The sequence below is a fragment of the Pungitius pungitius genome, chromosome 20, assembly GCF_949316345.1.
Source record: "Pungitius pungitius chromosome 20, fPunPun2.1, whole genome shotgun sequence".
Classification (NCBI taxonomy): Eukaryota; Metazoa; Chordata; class Actinopteri; order Perciformes; family Gasterosteidae; genus Pungitius; species Pungitius pungitius.
Window position 1 is genome coordinate 11,673,447 of NC_084919.1, and position 19,193 is coordinate 11,692,639.

At 42.5% G+C, this 19,193-nt stretch overlaps 4 protein-coding genes across 4 annotated transcripts; 2 read left to right on the forward strand and 2 right to left on the reverse strand.

Annotated features, from left to right (window-relative positions):
- The first annotated feature begins 31 nt into the window (after positions 1-31).
- LOC119194691 (serine/threonine-protein phosphatase PP1-beta catalytic subunit-like) lies at positions 32-4,829 on the forward strand. The gene is made up of 8 exons (XM_037448980.2): positions 32-189; positions 1,244-1,375; positions 1,651-1,881; positions 1,995-2,099; positions 2,311-2,382; positions 2,584-2,735; positions 2,957-3,091; positions 3,185-4,829. The coding sequence occupies exons 1-8, from the start codon at positions 138-140 to the stop codon at positions 3,287-3,289; spliced, it is 984 nt and encodes a 327-aa protein (XP_037304877.1). The 5' UTR covers positions 32-137; the 3' UTR covers positions 3,290-4,829.
- On the reverse strand, positions 4,821-9,545 carry LOC119194692 (3'(2'),5'-bisphosphate nucleotidase 1-like). The gene is made up of 9 exons (XM_037448981.2): positions 9,395-9,545; positions 9,022-9,143; positions 8,785-8,889; positions 8,595-8,702; positions 8,380-8,428; positions 7,617-7,708; positions 7,345-7,542; positions 6,687-6,792; positions 4,821-6,548 (listed from the first exon to the last, which is right to left on the reverse strand). Exons 2-9 carry the CDS (start codon positions 9,139-9,141, stop codon positions 6,397-6,399), a joined length of 930 nt encoding a protein of 309 aa, XP_037304878.1. The 5' UTR covers positions 9,142-9,143; positions 9,395-9,545; the 3' UTR covers positions 4,821-6,396.
- A 592-nt stretch (positions 9,546-10,137) lies between these two features.
- LOC134107853 (SAYSvFN domain-containing protein 1-like) lies at positions 10,138-14,713 on the reverse strand. The gene is made up of 3 exons (XM_062559795.1): positions 14,673-14,713; positions 14,262-14,391; positions 10,138-10,745 (listed from the first exon to the last, which is right to left on the reverse strand). The coding sequence occupies exons 1-3, from the start codon at positions 14,711-14,713 to the stop codon at positions 10,416-10,418; spliced, it is 501 nt and encodes a 166-aa protein (XP_062415779.1). The 3' UTR covers positions 10,138-10,415.
- Positions 14,714-15,168: 455 nt separating this feature from the next.
- On the forward strand, positions 15,169-18,977 carry actc1a (actin alpha cardiac muscle 1a). The gene is made up of 8 exons (XM_037449907.2): positions 15,169-15,222; positions 16,642-16,798; positions 16,914-17,042; positions 17,155-17,350; positions 17,458-17,619; positions 18,019-18,210; positions 18,512-18,693; positions 18,784-18,977. The coding sequence occupies exons 2-8, from the start codon at positions 16,670-16,672 to the stop codon at positions 18,925-18,927; spliced, it is 1,134 nt and encodes a 377-aa protein (XP_037305804.1). The 5' UTR covers positions 15,169-15,222; positions 16,642-16,669; the 3' UTR covers positions 18,928-18,977.
- The last annotated feature ends 216 nt before the right edge of the window (positions 18,978-19,193 follow it).

The following is a 19,193-nucleotide window of genomic DNA, read 5'->3' on the forward strand; positions in this document are numbered from 1 at the left end:
GCGGTGCTATAAATATAATAATATAATAAGTATTTCTGTGTGTATGCCTGGCAGCGGAATAGCTAGCTCTTTTGAGCCTACAAGTCCGTCCTCGGGGCTATTTGGCCCATTATTCTGCCTCTGTGAGTATCACAAACATGGCGGAAAGCGAATTGAACGTTGACAGCCTCATATCTCGACTACTGGAAGGTACTGTAGCAATGCGATAACCTGTCGTCCCGTGTTTTTCATCGAGAAAATGACCGAATAGTCCGTGATTGTTTGTAAATAACGTCAGTAACTTCACGATATGCTACAAACACGTTAGCATGTTTCGCTCTCTGCTGGCGTTCAACCCGCAAGCTAACTTTAGCCACTGCGTTAAAAGCTCCGTGCTGCGGAAGAAATGTCTCGTTGAACGATAGCGAGCGTTACTTGGGTGTAACAGTTCCTTGTGGCCAACGGTATCTATTTTGATAATGTCGGGTTTTCTAATCAACGTCAGTAGTGGCACTGTGCGCAAAAAAGGGAGAGTGGCGAAACAATTAGCCGGCTAGCGAGCTAACGTTAGCTATCAACCAGTGACATATTCGCTGACTGTAACGGCTAAACTGGCCGACGTAACGTTGACAGAGCGCGGGCAGGTTCGTGTTTTTCTTGGCATGTTCGGGAAGTTCACGTTTTTTTCGTCATGTAACGGGACGAGAAAGAACTGTTTAATTGTGTGATTGCCAAGTTAAGGTTACTCGCTGTTCCCCTTGGCTAGGCGGGCTGCTAGCACGTCGGCTAGCATCCAGGGCACGCCCCCTTACGAAATAAACCACTAAAACCTGATCGCTAACTAACGTTACAGTTTGATCAACAATGTCGTTTTTGTCCTTATGTTCTGACGTTTGGTCCCTGGCCACATAAAGGGTTAAAACTGTTGTGTGTTGAGTTGTGTTTATGTCAACCAAAACAAAAATGAAAACTCCACTGTAGACGTTTGACCTGCTTGGAGCACACTCACTGCCAGCTTCGTAATTTAACTTTTTTTTGTTTTGTTTTAGGAATAACGCTGTCTTTATTTGCACATATTTAAATGCATTGAGATTCTTGGTTGTCAGAATACTGGTTCAGAACACAATTCGCAAATGCAGTTATCTGTGCCATTGCCATTTCGGGGGATTTTGATGCATATTAGTTGTGATCACTGGCAGTTCACTTCAATACCTACTCACCACTGATTGAGAATCAGCTAATGTTGAATTATTCTGTCTTGCAGTACGAGGATGTCGTCCAGGAAAGGTTGTACAGATGACGGAGGCTGAGGTGAGGGGGCTCTGCATCAAGTCCAGAGAGATTTTCCTGAGCCAGCCGATCCTACTAGAACTGGAGGCTCCACTCAAAATCTGCGGTGAGAACAGCCTCTATTACCCTTTTTTTCAATTTTAGATCTATCCCAGTGGAGGGAGATGAGAAAGCACATAATGACCGTTGGAAGCACAGTAGAACAGTAGAATGTTTCTTAAGCCACGCAACGGCAAAAAGATGTTCTAAAAACATGGACAGAACCTGTGTTTTTCTACACACAGAAATCTGTCGATTCATTTCCATATTATTGATTGAGAATGTAATGTTACTTGCAATATTGTGACACCATTGAGAAATTGGCCGAACATGTCCTTGCAGGTGATATCCATGGGCAGTACACAGATTTGCTGAGGCTGTTTGAGTATGGAGGCTTCCCGCCCGAGGCCAACTATCTGTTCTTGGGGGATTACGTGGACAGAGGGAAGCAGTCGCTGGAGACCATCTGCCTGCTGCTCGCCTACAAGATCAAATACCCAGAAAACTTTTTCTTGCTCAGAGGGAACCACGAATGTGCCTCCATCAATCGCATCTACGGCTTCTATGATGAGTGTAAGTTGGGAAACATACTTTTATTATAATACATGCATGCATACTGAATTCTTAATGTAGTAACCCAGTATTATTATTTTTACGCTCTTGTATGTTTTCCTTTCTTTCCTCAGGCAAGCGCAGGTTTAACATAAAACTCTGGAAGACCTTCACAGACTGTTTTAATTGTCTGCCCATTGCTGCGATTATTGATGAGAAGATTTTCTGCTGCCATGGAGGTTTGTGAAGTGTCTGTTTTGCAGAGTAGCCACTGAATAATGGATAATATAAATAAAAAGTCTAGTTTATTTATTTATCATACAGTATTCAATAAATGGTGCAATATTAAATGCTATGTTATAGTGTTTCCGTTATGTAACCACATGTGTTAACGGTGAATCATTCATCATTACGTTACGGTGCTATTGAGAATGTATTCGTTGTCCTCAGGGCTCTCTCCTGATCTACAGTCCATGGAACAAATCCGCCGCATAATGAGACCCACTGATGTCCCAGACACAGGTCTGTTGTCCTTGTGTTGCTAAACTAAAAGTGGACATTGTCTTGTTGAGCTGATCGCAGAAGGGTGTAGAGTTTTTTTTTACAAGTCTGGTCGGCTCAATTTATTATTATTGATTGCTGATGGGGTTCATTAACTGCTTTTAATGAATGTATAAAAATACTTGTTATTGACTCCTTGAGTGTACGGTTTGTTTGTGTCAGGCTTGCTGTGTGACCTGCTGTGGTCAGATCCAGACAAAGACGTCCAGGGCTGGGGGGAGAACGATCGGGGAGTTTCCTTCACTTTTGGGGCAGACGTGGTCAGCAAGTTCCTCAACCGTCACGACCTGGACCTCATCTGCAGAGCACATCAGGTAACATTTGCGCTGCATTATGATTGAGATTAGTGAATTTTGACAATCTTAAACCGTCAGTTCTACTTCCCTCTGGGTTGACTTATGTTATATAACAGTACTGAATAGGCTTTTGTGCAGTTTTTGATCAAATTAAATTAATTTTTCTTAAAACTAATCTTCAGTGATAGATCATTTTTTCTTTATCAACTTGTTTCATCTGTAATCCTGCTACCTTTCAGGTTGTTGAGGACGGTTATGAGTTCTTTGCAAAGCGACAGCTGGTAACGCTGTTCTCTGCCCCTAACTACTGCGGGGAGTTTGACAATGCAGGCGGCATGATGAGTGTGGACGAGTCCCTTATGTGCTCCTTTCAGGTAGAGAACTCTGTTTTGTTGCACCCCAAACACAAGAATGCTGATTCGTGATCTTTGAATGTACTCATCAGGATCGTCGTCCGTTTCTTTCAGATCCTAAAGCCGTCAGAAAAAAAGGCAAAATACCAGTACGGCGGCGTGAATGCGGCGCGGCCCGTCACCCCGCCTCGCACCGCTCAGGCACCTAAAAAGAGGTGAGCGGCTGGCCTCGACTCTCCTGCTTGTCCCTCGGTTTATCTCTGTCCCGCGGCCCTGCAGGCTGCCTCACACACTCCAGCCTTCTCTCAGCCAGCTTGTTCATGTTTAAAAAAAAAAAAATAGTAAAAAAAAAAGCAGAGTGTCTTTTGCTTGTTCTGTGGGTATTTTTATGAACCTGTATTTTTCATTTTCTTATTTGATGCCATGGTCTGCATTAACTGCTACTCACTCCATTTGGCAATATTTAAACCAAACTGTTGTGCAATGGGAAAGATGTTGCTTCTCTTCCTTCACATTAACAATTCCCATAGTGATGTTGTGAATGCATGCCTGCTTGTGAGATTGAGATGGTTTTCTGTTCGGTAAAACCCATAAATTCTCAGACAACAGCTCTAATTGTTTCTCATCCTACTGCCATTGCCCACCTATCTGGTGGATGAAGTGCTATACTGCATAATGGAATAGTTCTGCATTTCGGGACATGTGCTTGTATGCTTTCCTATTGAGTTAGATAAAGAAGTCTATACAAATATGAAACGCACCAACTGCTGGCTAATGTAACTTAGCAAACAAGAGGGACAAACATGAGGCATTGTTCTTATTCACATTAACTCGCTGCAACAACACAATTAGACCTATTTTCAATAATTACTTTTTTTTTAATTGCAAGTTAGATTGCTATTCCTTTCCCTTAGACATAAGAATGTTTTATCCTTAGAGATCCAGATATTTTGATGGTATGAAAATCGTCCAAGCATAATTGTGTAGAAGCCTTTGAAGCCTATTTAAACCAGTAAATGTTGATGAGAGTAAAGCGATTACAGAAGGTGTGAAGAAAAGACAAAGGAAAACCTTGCTGGTAAAGCGGGAAAAGGACAGGATTCAACTACAATTGGTGTCAGTACGTTCATTCTGCAACAGCAGTAGATTTTGACCTCTCATGCATTGTTGCACTTCTATTTAGGCCTGTTATGATAACTACTTATGTTGGACCATGTATTTTCCCAGGAATATTTGCCATTGGTTATTATATTAATAATATTGCTTTAGAACTATTTGTTGCTTGTGTGATGATCATTCTATAGCATAAGAGTAATTAACACACTGTACAAGTCTTGTAATGGGAGGAAACTGTTGGTTCTTTAAGGTTGGCTAAAATGAATCCTATGTAAATAAAAAATGCACTTCAACACAACAGGGAATAGTGAAAGTTTTGTCAATTCATTAAAACGATTAATTGATAACAAATGATTGAGGTTATGTCCATGTATTGTAGTGGTAAGGGGTCGATGTAATTATTGTAACAGGCCCTACTCCATTGCATTTATTGTAAAGAGGTCAAAATCCTCAAGGCAAGAAAACACATTTTTTGATTAAATATTTCCCACTTCTTGAACACTGAACCAACAGATTTTTCTTTATTTAAAGCTTGCCTTTTGCTTTGTAAATTGATCAATCTTCGAGTTGGAATCAGTATGTTAAGACGTTTTGAGATTTGTACGAGTGTGTTTGAAACGAGTGAAATAAAAGCTGAGCCTGCTCTGTTTTCTTTAATTAAGTACTGCAGAAAAGTGGTAGCTAACTTTGACCAGTGAAGTCAGAGGTACATTAAAGATATACCATATAAACTTTGTGACAAAAGGCATAGTATTATGTAAAGAGTCATAATAAATCATAGTATACAGAGTCAAAGCATATGTCAAAAAAAATAAATGATAATTTAGCAAAAAAGTAATGTTGCCAGTAATTCATTAAGTCAAAGTTTTTGTCAAAAGTAATTTAAGAGTAGTTAAAGCTTATAAACCCTTCAGTATGTCAAAAATGAAAGTATAGTGTGCCAAAACTAATCCTATAATACGGCAACAAAAGCGCTATAGAAAAAAGAGAAATGCTAATGATAAAGGAAATTATATAGTATATAGTTTAAAAAAAATGTATATTACCAATGAATTTAAAATATCAACAGAGAGTTAAAAATGAATTAAAAATCATTTTGAATTTAGAAAAGTATACAATAAAAGTCTGTAAAAAGTCATAGCATAGTATGTTGAAAAGGGCAGAGCCAGAGTTTTTCTTCCCCTGCACCCTGCACGAGCTAAAGAGCTAAAGAGCCGCTTGATGAAGCTGTGATCTGCAACCGGAAAGCATCACCGGGCCAACGTCTGGCTCATCCTCCCACGGACCAGATCCTGCAAGCCGAAGAGGAGGCAGGACGAAGGACCACAACACGCACAAACACTTTCTGTTCGCTGGTGCACTTGCTTAATCTTTTATTTATTTAAAAAAAAAAAGATTCCTGATTCCACCAGCGGAGTGGGGTGTTATTCCCATTTGTCAATAAAATATCCTGAAAAGTCAATATATTTTGTCAGGAAATCATATGAAATAATTTATGAAAAAAGTCGTAATATAATATTGCCAAAAGAGTTGGAAATGTCATAAGATGGAAAAGTCATAAGATAATGGGTCTTAAAATGTAATGGCAAAGAAAGTATAGTATAGCTGAAAAAAACAAGTTGTTTGAAAAGTATAACTATATATTAAAGCAAATTCAATTGAACAATTTTTAAACAATTTTTTATATATACAAGTTCATATAGGGTTTAATGTCAGAATACATTCTGGAAAATTAAGTTTAACATATTACATAAAAAGCCACCACCCAGAATCTTTCAAGATTAATGAATAATTACATTACAGGAACAAGATTGAAATCTGTTTTAAGTTATCCAGCAAAGTAAATACTCTCAAGATTGTCGCTCATCAATATTTCCATGAAGCAAACCTGCATTCAAGTAAATCATTTCAAACTCCTCAATGAATGTTTAACTTATACCGACCACCGGTAAGTTTTGCATTGTAATCTATTGATCAAGTTGGAATCAGTGTGTTAATGACAATTTGAGATTTAGTTTGAAATGAATGGAAACCCTATGAAGTCTGTTCCCTGTTTCTGGCTATTTAAACAGTGCATGACACACAACCAGAGCAGAGCATATAGAAGAAGGATTTTGCACATGTGGACGGATCGTTAGTGTTAAAACGTTGAATGATTGTGTGAGTTGTGAATGTCTGCTACTGGTGTGACTTCTGAAGATAGACAGACCTCACCCTGACTTGAGGGCCTGCAGCACTGACTGTGGTACTCTGCTGACATAGTACTCATGGTTTCGTAGTGTTGCGAGTACGCCGGCCGAATTCATGTGCTTGACGTTGGCGTCATAGCAGTATGCATTGCCGTGCATGTCCGTCAGTTTACCTGCACAAGGAATAAGGAATAGTCAGGGGGAAAATAAACTCTTTTGGCAGTAATTCAAAGACTAGTAAACTAAGCTTTTTGTAAAGCGGGAAGCCCGAATTGAACATCCTGTGCTGCCACAGAATTGATTCTTTTTACCTCCCACGGCATGCAGAACGGCTTCGGTAGCGCAGGTGTCCCACTTCTTGCACCCTGGACTGGCGAAGACATATGCAGAAGCCCTCCCTTCAACAAGCTGGATTATCTGAAGAGAGATTTGTTAAACATAAACTCTTTACACAACAATATGTACTGGTAGCACAATAGCAATACAACACCAATAACAATTGTGGACACGAGACACCAGGCTACCAGATGACTTTGGTTAACGCACCACATTAATGTCAAAACTAGGGTATCTAGCAACAGTGAGTATTTCAACACGTACATTTTATATCCAGTGATAACTTGGATGCCTTAAATGCCTTGTGCTAGTCCCACTTAGATCTTCAAAGCATATTTGTCAATGTTACTGACACGAGGAAATAACAATGATGCACAGAAAGAGATGTTATTTTCAATTGCATAAACGTGTCATTTCACACCATCACCAGGGTGATTGTGAAGCATTGACATGCAACGTGGCTTTGCTAGTGAATTTGTAATGAAGGAAACCAGTGTGCAGACCTTCAGCTCTATTGTTGAAATCATTTCTAGTCTTGCTGCTGTATGTCAAGATCATTGCTGCATAAGACTGTAAAAACCCAGTTTACATGTTTACAGCCTCACAGTGTTGTCAAGTCTAAATCCACCTCACCTTGTTCCCAGCGCCGCCCACTCTTACAACCTCATGGGGCTCCATGGCGTCCACACAGTCCGTTACCAGCTTGTTGCTATGGGAACGCGTGGTGGTGACAATGCGTCTGTCACCTGGAACCTCCTGCAGGTTAAATCCAAAGGCACCCAGTCCTGGCATCCCCCACAGAGTTCTCCCTAAAGCTGCTCCTGCTCCAAGCTGACAAGGAAACTTTGAATGAACGGCTTGAGTTGAAACCGCTAGGACACACGATCATTTAGTGCGGCCTGTACCTCGTAGTTGTAGAAAGGCTGGTGGATGACACCTGCAATGGCTCGACCTCCATGTGCGATACCAATAAGCACCGTCACATTGTCCAGGAGCCCTTCAAACAGAAAGCAGCTTGAAGAAACCAATGAAATGCATTTCTAGACATATATTTGAGTTTTGGTCACTTGCTGGACAGAAAGGCAAGTGCAGTACGCTGAAAGGGAAGCATCATTGTATGCGAACAATGTATTTTCTAAACTGCCAGGGTTCATCCTTCTAACAGTGTTTCAACAAAGAGCTGTGCTGTAAGGCTGAGAGGTGTCCGACCCTTAGTTTGGTATCTGGCCTCACGGTGGTGATGGAGACACCTTGACCCTGAGGTCAGCAGAGGAAAGGAAAGGGAGAGAAACAGGAAGAGGGGATACACATAGACGTGAAAGACTGCTGGGTTTTTGTGCATTAAGAATTTTAATTAACCATTCAAAATGTATTATTACTAATAAAAACAAATATATATTGAATACTGGAGTCAGACCATTAGTTGGTTTAATCAACTAATCCTCTAATTCACAACACTTTCAAGGTTAGTACTTAGTACTTTTAACAAAGTATTTTTTGTTGTTGCTATGACAAGGTTTCACAGGGTTTCATTAAAGTGAGAACACAGTGCAAAGCCAGGACGTGGTATACGTGGTCACTGTATAAGGCCTTAAAGGCCTTCAGCATTTGTTTCCGAGGGTTTCTGGGCCAATGTCAATATTTAAGAAGCATATTTGAAGAGCCTACCTTCAGTATATTCCTTTGTGCCATCGAGGGGGTCAACCCACACAACTAGCTGAGATTAAAAAACAACAACAGAAGAAGTTACATTTTATTGATACAACAGTACGGCACATCGTTTTAAAAACCAAATAATAAATAACATTACATTTTATTTTATTTCACAACATAACTGACCATGAAAACATATTTTTTTTAATAGTGATTTAATAACCGGTTACCTCCTCCTCTTTGAGATGGCTATATTCTTCTGGGCACGTCTTGAGAAGGATTTCCTCTGAGAGACCACTTTCAACGAGATCCTCCTTTATCTCCTCATCTGGAAGCTCCTGACACACAAGACACACATTCAGGATGCATGATAGACCTCATTTTACCAACACAACAAAAACAAAGAGTCGAATATGCCACCTCCTCTCCGATGATGGTGATTTTAGGGAAACGTCTGGACAGCGATGCACAAATGCTCTGCTGTGCGAGTCTGTCTGCCAGTGTCTGCAGATCATTGGCTCCAGTCTGTGCACGGACACAGCAATACAGAATTACAAAAAGGTTGAACTAAATAAACAGCACAGTATGTCCGCAGCAAAGGCGTACATCCGGCACGCGCGATCAGCAGTTGAACTTTGCTCTGATTTACAGTCCCACCTTCTCCACAATGCCAAGTTCTCCACTGTGCAGGACCTTCCTCACGATGGCCCCGGCCTTTTCAGCCACAGCGTAGGAAGAGGCCACCAGCCGCATGATCACAGCAGGACTTCCGGACATTGCTGAAACAGACAGCTGTCAGTGGACGCATTCAAAACCATCGCCGACATCCAACGTGAATCTGGAGCCTTTATGAGTATTAATTAACGTTAAATGATCAATGACCATACACCACTCGGCATGAGCGGCAAACACCTGCACGTTGGGCTAACATGCTACTGTTGTTAACTAGCACATTCCCACATAATAATTCAACAATATTTATAAAGACCAAGTAGAAAAGTGGCGAGGGTGAAGTTGGGTGAAAACGTACTGATTTGACAGCGAGAAGAAGCCGCCGAACTGATTCAATCTGACGAGGTTTGACAATGCAGGAAGAGCAACACTTTTTGCCAAAGAGCTGAAAATGACTCGTCAAGAGAGTTACCTGACCACCCAAAAGACAAATTGTGAGCTATCGCAGCTAGCAAGCCCATCGTGAAGTTCAGTGACACACACACAAACTACAATAAGAACCTTCACATCAGTTGACCTATTATTCTCACCAAAAACGAAAAGTGTTTCTCTATTTTTGGTCCTTGCTTGCAGAAAAATGAGGATATCTACACTAACATGTTCTAGCGGCTTTTAGGCGAACGCGGAAGTAGGTGGGAGTGAATCCTCTAACTGTGTCGGTAAGTGCTCTTCTCTCTGTGCAAAAAGTCATATGCTGCGTTTGAGAAAACCTGTAACGCAAAAACCTCAGACCTCCCGATGCAACTTCTGGAAAATTTAACTCAAGTTCCAACTTGTAAACATCTACGACAACTTAACAAAGAAGCAGTTATCCGACGTAACACAACAGTTGGAGCGCGCATTGCTGATGGTAAAGCCTATCATTCTGATAAACCATCAACTAAAATCCAAGGAAAGGTAGAATGTATTTGAAACATTACCTGCTTTTAGTTGAACCGGTTCAGCATGTACATTTAATAGATATGTGATAGGCCATTTTATTAGCTTGTGCTTGGTGTGTTTGTAATTTGGGATCAGAGACATCAAGGCCTAGAGACAACACGCAACACTGCTTTAATCATTAGAATTGGAAAAGCCATTTATTTGAAGTGAGGAACATTTGTTCTAATATAAATTTCAAAGCTGCTGTTTCTCTCCAGTTTCCTTACCATTCCCACATTTCTACAAAATTAGAAATGAGTTAAAGCTTAAGTTATTTGATGTCACATAGCCATATTTCACAAACAGAACTGCTTTTAGGAATAGAATCAGGAATAAGTAATACAGACATAAAAAACATTAGTGTAAATCCCTGTAGAATGCTGATAAGATGTGATTATTCAATATAAATGTGAAGCCAGATGTCCATAACCCATCTCTCCCTCCAGCTGCTCGGCAGTGAGAGCGCCCAGCAGCGGCTCACAGTCCGGGTTGAACACAGAATAAGCGCTCATTTCTCCGGGCTGACGGGCCGCTGGGCTCCGCAGTCCTTCGTAGAGCCAGTAGAAGAGGGAGAGGACAAAGAAGGGCAGGCCAAACTCCAGTTCAGCAAACAGGCCGAGCAGCACAAGCCACAGCAGCACTTTGAGCAGAGTGAGGTTTGTGAAGACGAATCGTCTTGAAGCCAGCCATCTTCCCAGAGCGCTGTCCAGCAGCCAGTCACTTTGGTCCTATAGGAGACAGTGGGTCAGGGCAAAAAAAATCTAAAAATCAGCTGTCAATCAATCTCTGGAGGAAACTAGAGATTGTCAATGCCGAGGAAGGGCTTGTCACTTGCTGGTGTGCAGTCATTTAATACACCTACAACTTGTTCCAACTACACCCATTATTGACACGCGTAGGTAAACCAGTAGGTTCAAAAACCAGTAGGCATGTAACACCGTTTCTAATGGACTCTCTTGGGTTGCCAAGGGTCGGCCAATGAAATGCTGCGCTGAGAATACGTAATGTTGACACGTCATGTGACATCACGTACTCCATGTTCGCCACTGACACCATTCAACATTCAACTAGTCTAATTAAAATCATTTCAATTCTAATCATGATGATGACTACACATTACTTACTGTTCATAATTGTCATAGCGTAACATTTATTTACAACAACATGTGTATTACACATGTAGTGTAATACACATGTTGTTGTCCATTGATGCTTCTTGCATTTTAGTCTCACCATATGATGACACAAGAGAGATATGTGTCATTAGTCCTATTGTACCTATTTTTATACGATGTTGCACAGTGACAAGGAACAATTCAGATCTTTTAGTAAATGTATCAGTACCACAACTAAAACTCCTGCATTGAAAAATGTTTCAGGTTACATATATATATATATATATATATATATATATATATATATATATATATATATATATATTGCTAGGTAGCTTAGGCTCAAACAATACAACAATCTATTGGTTTGTTGTATAGCCTACTCGATGGCTAAAACATATAGGAATTAAAACAATTTAAAGTATTAGTCTAAAATAGCATAACACTCAATAAAGTTCCTCTTGTAGTAGTTACATTCCAGACTGATGTCACTATGGTATTCCTCTAATTTATTGACGGCATGCATCTCCCCATTTAGCTGCCCACTCAAACCCAGATACTCGCATCATACAGGAATGTTTATCACGTCATTGAGCATGACAAGGAGATGCTGATATGGTAACTTTAAAAGCACAGCGTATTTTCATAGAGCTCACAGAGAAACTGTGAGAAGTACTGTTGTTTTTGACTGAAAAGGAAATCCTGGTGTCAGTGGACATTGTTGTTGTTTAATGTCTTTTCTTATTTTAGCCTTTTTTTTATACTTGCTGTCATTTTGCTTTACCAAATCATTTGAACTGATTTGAACAATCCCCCAGAGTGGATCGTAGCTTTCACCCGTTGGCTCCGAATTGAGAATCATGAGCAGTACATTTAGCCTCTTAGCCGATCAGGGGATGACTGTTTAGACTCTTTAGATCTTAAGAGCTGGGAGGAATTGCTCGGTCAATATGACCACGCTTGATGCAGACCTCATTTCAGCAGCTATTGTCTACCAGAAACTCTGATATTTAGCCCCTTTTGAGACTTCTTTGCTGTATTGTTGCATATGTGTTTATGATACAAATATAAATATATAAACACAGTATACATAAACATTCCCATATCAGAGATGCATTACATTGTGGTTGAAGAGGATTTTTTTTTCATTAACTGCTTGATTTGCAGGGTTTTCCGAGATCAGCTTTGATTTATAGAGCCACATTAAAAACATAACACGTAACAATGAGAGGAGTCACACGCAATAATGTGCCTTAACTGAGTCCCTATTTATCATTACGTTCAGTCATATGCGGTTACAAAATAGCCGCTGATGTGATCACTCTGATTATCGTGTCAACAGCACGTCAAACATTGCCGACCCGGCAGTTGTTTACTGCAGGCATGTCACACATTTGGGTGACTGCATGTTCATTGTCAGTGACTGTTTACTGAAACGTATTACCCTGCAGCGACAACGTTAACAGGATTCCTTGCGTGTTATGGAGGTGTACAAAACATGGTAGTAAGACTACTATTATTGGTCATTTAAATGTATTTTTAGTAACCTCTGTTCATTTTATGGTCTTGAAATTAGAACAGAAATTTAACTGAAAGTAATTGGCTTGTTTTCAGCACATTTAAAACAATTCTGACCTAGTGGTCAAAGTGTTTTGTTTTTTTCATTCAAAAACCACCATTGCAACACGTGTCATCTTTGCCTGTGAAACAGAAAGCACCAGAGTCGTTTTACCGTGCTCATCTTTAGCCATTTCTATAACAGTGTGTGTTGTTGCAGTGCATCCTCAATAGTAACAACTGCTGAAGCAGGACTTGACTGTTAAAAAAAGCAGTTGTTGCTAACAGCTGCTGAGGTGTATGGGTATAAGTGTGTGTTGGAAGAGGTAGGGGGGCGGGGGGGGGGTGAAGTGCAGAAGGGGCAGCTGTCAGACAAACTGTGTGCTTCCTCTGTGCCCGTATAAGGACGAATGGCCCTCAAAACCACGACCCATTTAAGACCAATCTGCTTTATCCTGATAAAGCCCTGGTGATAAAGACAGGACTCTGCCAAAAAGTGCTTCCTTGACTTGAAGGGAGCTGTTGACAAAACACAGCACTGGTTTCATCCAACGGGATGTCTCTGACTCCTACATTTGGCTCAACAATGTGAAGCATTTGTGCCCAGTGCCCTGAACAAGCTCCCAACAAACACTTCTTCAAGCATGGAACCCAGAAATAAGTGTCATTTTACACTCTGTGTAGCGTATGTATGTACATACTCAGTCAATCAACCAAATTAAGAATCATAAAAAAAACATGCACTAACAAATGAGGCTTGCATCTTTTTGTTCATGATTTTCTTTGTTTATACATGAATTCCTTCTGGAGTATGACGGAATTAATTTTCCTGCTGTGGTTTATAAACAAAAATGGCCATTCGTCCTAAACTTAACATGGGTTGTGGTGTTCTTCCCTGGTTTTATTCTAGCAATCAAATAACTTTCCTCTGAAGACCAGGATACATGTGCTGTGTCAAACCATAAATTGGCATGGACTTATTTGACTGTGACCATAGAGGAGCTTCACAGTTTAACAATGGGCTTAGAAAGTGACGGGTTGGATGCCAGCTCGCGGGTGAAAGCCTACTCCAGATTTACTCTTGTTTTGAAAGTTTACATGTGTTTTTATACTGTGGTACAATACTTTGACTCATGCAATACGTCAAGCGTGTCTTTATTTTTTTACTTTCACAGTTGCGTGTTGTCGCTTTAATGCTCTTCTAGATTCTTGAATGACGGAGCTCATTGTAGAGCTGAAATTAGGGATGATGTTCTCTAGTTCCAACTTCTCGATTGAGACAATGTGCTGCTTCTATTTATCTTCCAAAAAAGGGAACTGATTATCTGAACATTAAATCATTAGGCTGTTTGTCTTTTTCCTTCCACCCTTACAAGACAATATATTGACAATTAACTCATCAGGAAATCCACAATCTGCTTTCGTCTAGGTAAACGCTTGAAATAGAAATAGACAAGAAGGTGATCAGCGTTTCCCTCTGATGTACATTACAGCACATATATGAACAGAGCATTTCGACCTGCTGATGGTAGTGGGGGGGGGGGGGGGTATTTACATTCATAGTGCACTCACAGTGGCCTGATAGGGCGCCAGCATGGGGACGTAAGCAACGTGGGGGCTGTGCGAGGTGACAAATAAGGAGCCGGAGCTTTGGCCACAGTCTGTGACACGCAGCCACCGCCAACTGTTACACTCCATTTCCCTAAAAGGAGACACTGGAGCCAATCAGAGCACAGAAACACCTCTCGTCGCTCCGCACACAGGCCGACCCAGGGATCTGTCGTCTGCCGGAGTCCCTAGCCTCGGCCCCATCCTCCCCCCACACCCCTCTTACAATATTGCCTCTCAGCTGTCCCCCCCCCCCCCGCCGGCCCCCTTCCCCACGATGCACCGACACTGGCAAACTGTCACTGGCAGCTTCTCATTGAACGGCTCCTCAACCAGAGTGGCTCAGACAAGCTCTCAGATTCACATCGCACCCACCGACCCTCCACATCCCCGTCGCCCCGCTTGACCTGTGTCATATTAACACTTCCTTAGGGACCTGGGGGGGCAGCTGGACAAAGCATGAATGGGAGAAATACACTGATCATGTTGTTGATGTCACATATTCAGGGGTGTGAGTGTCCCAACCTCTCAGCAGATTCAATTTGAAGGGCATTAATTCATTCTGAAAACATGAATAATTTGACAACTAAACTACAACTAAGGTGCAGCATACTATCATGTGCAAACCATATATGTTTTATCAACCAACCAGGCAAAAATCATCTGGTAACTTTTTTACTACTTCTCTCTTCTGTCCACTGACTTTCATCTCCAAGGCAACATCTACCCAGGGTGATGGCGCCGCTGACACAGGATCCACTTTACTGAACCATTTTGCTAAGCAGCACTTAATTTGGGCTTGTGTGAACTCCTGGTCCCGCCCACTGGCCCCCCAGCCTCCGGACGCTGGGACGTATATAAGGACCACTTGGAGTCCCTCAGCCCTTTGTCCCAGTGGAAACTCCAGCCTTGTGGTCATAACTTGGTGAGTCTCTTTTCAGTCTTCTTGCATCTTTTTTTTTTTTACCAATGTGTTGAGGAGACAAGGTCTGGATGGAGTATAGGAATGTAAAAATAATTGAAAAGAGAGACAAAACTAAAATTGGTGGTGAACAGCTCATAGTTCAAAGAGTCATCTGGATTGGCAGCGACTAGGAAAGAGGAGGCAGCGTTGGGATGCTTGCTGTGCAGAGGCCACCATTGAGCTCTCACCAACAATATTGAAAAAACTTTTGGTTCGATAGATACACATTTAATACAAAAAATAACCTCATTGAATTGCAGAAAATATTTACATAGCAGGTTTAAAAACACTCTAAGGTTTACATTTAAAATGCTCCACTGAGACCCACCACAATTTACTACTAAGTATTTATTTTACTCCTCATTAATAATAGCTACTAAAATGCACAGTATGGAAGCCACAGAATACCAATTGACTCTATAGATAATGTGGCACAATTAGATCTACCTTTTTGAATGTTGTACTAGAATATGCACAATATGTACAATGTACAAGAAGACTTGTTACTAAGTTCCAAGTCGAGCTACTAATGCTGAAATGATGCTGATTTAAATTCAAAGAATCTCTCATGCAGGAAGAACCAAAGTTATTGCAACTTTAGAGGAGTAAACAAAGGCAGTTCATATTAGATTTTTCATGTATCTTCACTTCGCTTTTTACTAGGCATCATTTGCAGCGCAGAGGCTGATTTCCCATCACAACTATAACCACAATGCAACAGCAGTCCTTTTAAATAGAGCGTGCTCATGTAGATTTAGTTGAGGGGAGCCTGTATGAGGAGGGCGGATGCGGGATGCAGTTGGGATGCAGTTGTGATGCAGGCTGCGTCCAGCGATCCTTGACGGATCGCGGCACATGGTCCGTCTCCAAACAGAGGAGGCCCCTGTGTGGCGACAGCTGAGACGCTGTCCTCCTCCTGCTTCTTGTCAAAAGACACATTGCCTCAGCTGTTAACTAGCCCCTGCTTAACGATGAGATACAGGGGACGGGTTGTGGGGGCAGAAGAGGGTGACACGGGCCCCGAGGGCTGAAAATAGACCTGAGAGTGTGCCTGGAGGGGAGCGGGGGGGGGGGGGGGGGGGGTGCCAGGCCACCTCCTGTTATGGGTATTCAGGCAGCTGTGAGAATCAGACAGGAGATTAGAGCACTCAGACGTGTCTTGATACTTGACATGGTGCCGCATTGTTTCTCAGGACTGCCTGGTTTTGTTTTCTTTAAATGGACATGCTACACACACACACACACACACATTTAAATAGTATTGTTTCCTCAATGAATCCCCCTTGATTTGCTGAGCGTGTGTCAGGACCCTTGCACCTTGATCGAGACCATGTCACAAACTAAGCTCTAGCCTGTGTTTCCATCCTCGGTCTCTTACAGAAGGCCAAACCCCCCAAAAAAATCAAACATGTGTGACGACGACGAGACCACCGCCCTGGTGTGCGACAATGGCTCTGGCCTGGTCAAGGCTGGGTTTGCCGGTGACGATGCTCCCCGTGCCGTCTTCCCTTCCATTGTTGGACGCCCGCGTCACCAGGTAGGAATCCGAAAGGAGCAGCGAGGTTGTGACGGATAAACATTTCTACAGGTTCATTCCAGAAAGTCTGTAAGTGTCTATGCTTTTCTGAGTTATGTTTGCCTTGCGTCACCAGGGTGTGATGGTGGGCATGGGTCAGAAGGACAGCTATGTGGGAGACGAGGCCCAGAGCAAGCGAGGTATCCTGACTTTGAAGTACCCCATCGAGCACGGCATCATCACCAACTGGGACGACATGGAGAAGGTGAAGGGAAACCACAACACCTTAACATGTGTCTTTGTATTTCTTATTAGTCAATCCTAACCCCTGGCATATCCCCCCCCCCCCCCCCCCCCCCTTGTTCCTGTTTTTACAGATCTGGCACCACACTTTCTACAACGAGCTCCGTGTGGCCCCAGAGGAGCATCCCACCCTGCTGACTGAGGCACCCCTCAACCCCAAGGCCAACAGGGAGAAGATGACCCAGATCATGTTTGAGACCTTCAACGTGCCGGCCATGTATGTGGCTATTCAGGCGGTGCTGTCGCTGTACGCCTCTGGACGTACCACCGGTGAGTCCCTGCAGCCGCGGGGTTTTACATTGCAGTCCCATCAAAAACAAAACACACTCTTTGTGTGTCTTTTCTTTTGACAAACTGCTGATTTTTCTGTCATACAGGTATCGTGCTGGACTCTGGCGACGGTGTGACCCACAACGTGCCGATCTATGAGGGTTACGCTCTGCCCCACGCCATCATGCGTCTTGACCTGGCAGGTCGCGACCTGACGGACTACCTGATGAAGATCCTGACTGAACGCGGCTACTCCTTCGTCACCACTGGTAAGAGGAACACAACAACCAACTGGAAGCGAAAGATGGATGATGCGAAATGAATAGAGGTTTATTTAGATGTTTGTATTATTACAGTAATTACAATGGCGAGTAATGGCACTTACTGGCTTTCCAATTCAATTAGAAAAGCTTACACAAATCTAATTAAGTGGTCATGATACTCGAGATATGATCAGAAGAAAACTCATAAACACAATGACACAATTGATTGGAAAAATGTGATGCAAATCCCCTTTTTATTTTTTCACGAATTCTATTTATTTTATGAGGAGTGGACACGGAAAGCTGTTGGTAGTTTATGTTGCTGTGTCGTCGCAGGTAGTCGGCTGGCTAATAATGTCGACCGGTGGCGCTACGACTAAACTGTGATTAACATCCTCCCTCCAGCTGAGCGCGAGATTGTGCGCGACATCAAGGAGAAGCTGTGCTACGTCGCTCTGGACTTTGAGAACGAGATGGCCACCGCCGCCTCCTCCTCCTCCCTGGAGAAGAGCTACGAGCTGCCCGACGGTCAGGTCATCACCATCGGCAACGAGCGTTTCCGCTGCCCCGAGACCCTGTTCCAGCCCTCCTTCATCGGTGAGTCCCGACGGCGGCCCTCCAACGCCCTGCACACAGGGAACACCGTCATGTATCTGATTGCATGTGTACAGTAGATGGCGTCTACTGACTCAGAGGGACATAATAACATAAGTGAATAATAGGTATTTCAGCTTGATGTTAAACCAGAATACTCTTAAAACAAGAAACCTTTCACATTATGAGCTGACAAAAAGTGTGATTTGACTCTAGAAACGTAAATTTCTGTGATGGTCTACGTCTTGGTACCCATGTCCTGTCTGCCATATGAACACTCTCCCTCCGGCTGTCACCTGTGCAGGGATGGAGTCTGCTGGTATCCACGAGACTGCATACAACAGCATCATGAAGTGTGACATTGACATCCGTAAGGACCTGTACGCCAACAATGTGCTGTCTGGTGGAACCACCATGTACCCTGGTATCGCTGACCGTATGCAGAAGGAGATCACCGCCCTGGCCCCCAGCACCATGAAGATCAAGGTGAGCCCCCTCGAACCAGTAATGACCGCCGGGACGGGAACTTTTAACGCGTCGCATCGTCCCAACCTTTGCTTCTGCTCCTCCCCGCAGATCATAGCGCCCCCTGAGAGGAAATACTCCGTTTGGATTGGCGGCTCCATCCTGGCCTCCCTGTCCACCTTCCAGCAGATGTGGATCAGCAAGCAGGAGTATGATGAGGCTGGCCCCTCCATTGTGCACAGGAAGTGCTTCTAAATGTCCAACCAGCACCGAAAGGAAAAAAAAAAAACACACAGACCACTCCAGCTCTACGTCCATATTTGTATTTCTACTCTGCCTTTTGCTGTATATACATGTTTTGTTGTAATAAAATAGTTGCTTTTAACAGTAACAGTCTAGTGTGTTATAATGGTAACATACAGGTGGAGAGCATGAACAGATTTCAACATGTCTGTAGAGTAAGCACGTCCAGTTTTTTGGATCATTTTAACTCTATCCGACTCATACACAATACATTGTAG

What these genes read in the sequence shown, in the direction of transcription:
- LOC119194691 (XM_037448980.2), top strand. Translation starts at nt 138, where the DNA reads ATGGCGGAAAGCGAATTGAACGTTGACAGCCTCATATCTCGACTACTG. An exon ending in GATTTTCTGCTGCCATGGAG is followed by an intron (nt 2,100 to 2,310) that starts GTTTGTGAAGTG and finishes CGTTGTCCTCAG; the next exon opens with GGCTCTCTCCTGATCTACAG. An exon ending in CACTGATGTCCCAGACACAG is followed by an intron (nt 2,383 to 2,583) that starts GTCTGTTGTCCT and finishes TGTTTGTGTCAG; the next exon opens with GCTTGCTGTGTGACCTGCTG.
- LOC134107853 (XM_062559795.1), bottom strand. Translation starts at nt 14,713, where the DNA reads ATGACACAGGTCAAGCGGGGCGACGGGGATGTGGAGGGTCG. An exon ending in GACGGGGATGTGGAGGGTCG is followed by an intron (nt 14,392 to 14,672) that starts GTGGGTGCGATG and finishes GTCTCCTTTTAG; the next exon opens with GGAAATGGAGTGTAACAGTT. An exon ending in TGGCGCCCTATCAGGCCACT is followed by an intron (nt 10,746 to 14,261) that starts GTGAGTGCACTA and finishes TGTCTCCTATAG; the next exon opens with GACCAAAGTGACTGGCTGCT.
- actc1a (XM_037449907.2), top strand. Translation starts at nt 16,670, where the DNA reads ATGTGTGACGACGACGAGACCACCGCCCTGGTGTGCGACAATGGCTCT. An exon ending in TTGGACGCCCGCGTCACCAG is followed by an intron (nt 16,799 to 16,913) that starts GTAGGAATCCGA and finishes TTGCGTCACCAG; the next exon opens with GGTGTGATGGTGGGCATGGG. An exon ending in CCAGCACCATGAAGATCAAG is followed by an intron (nt 18,694 to 18,783) that starts GTGAGCCCCCTC and finishes TCCTCCCCGCAG; the next exon opens with ATCATAGCGCCCCCTGAGAG.
- LOC119194692 (XM_037448981.2), bottom strand. Translation starts at nt 9,141, where the DNA reads ATGTCCGGAAGTCCTGCTGTGATCATGCGGCTGGTGGCCTCTTCCTAC. An exon ending in GCCATCTCAAAGAGGAGGAG is followed by an intron (nt 8,429 to 8,594) that starts GTAACCGGTTAT and finishes TTTTAATCTCAG; the next exon opens with CTAGTTGTGTGGGTTGACCC. An exon ending in CGTTCTGCATGCCGTGGGAG is followed by an intron (nt 6,549 to 6,686) that starts GTAAAAAGAATC and finishes TTCCTTGTGCAG; the next exon opens with GTAAACTGACGGACATGCAC.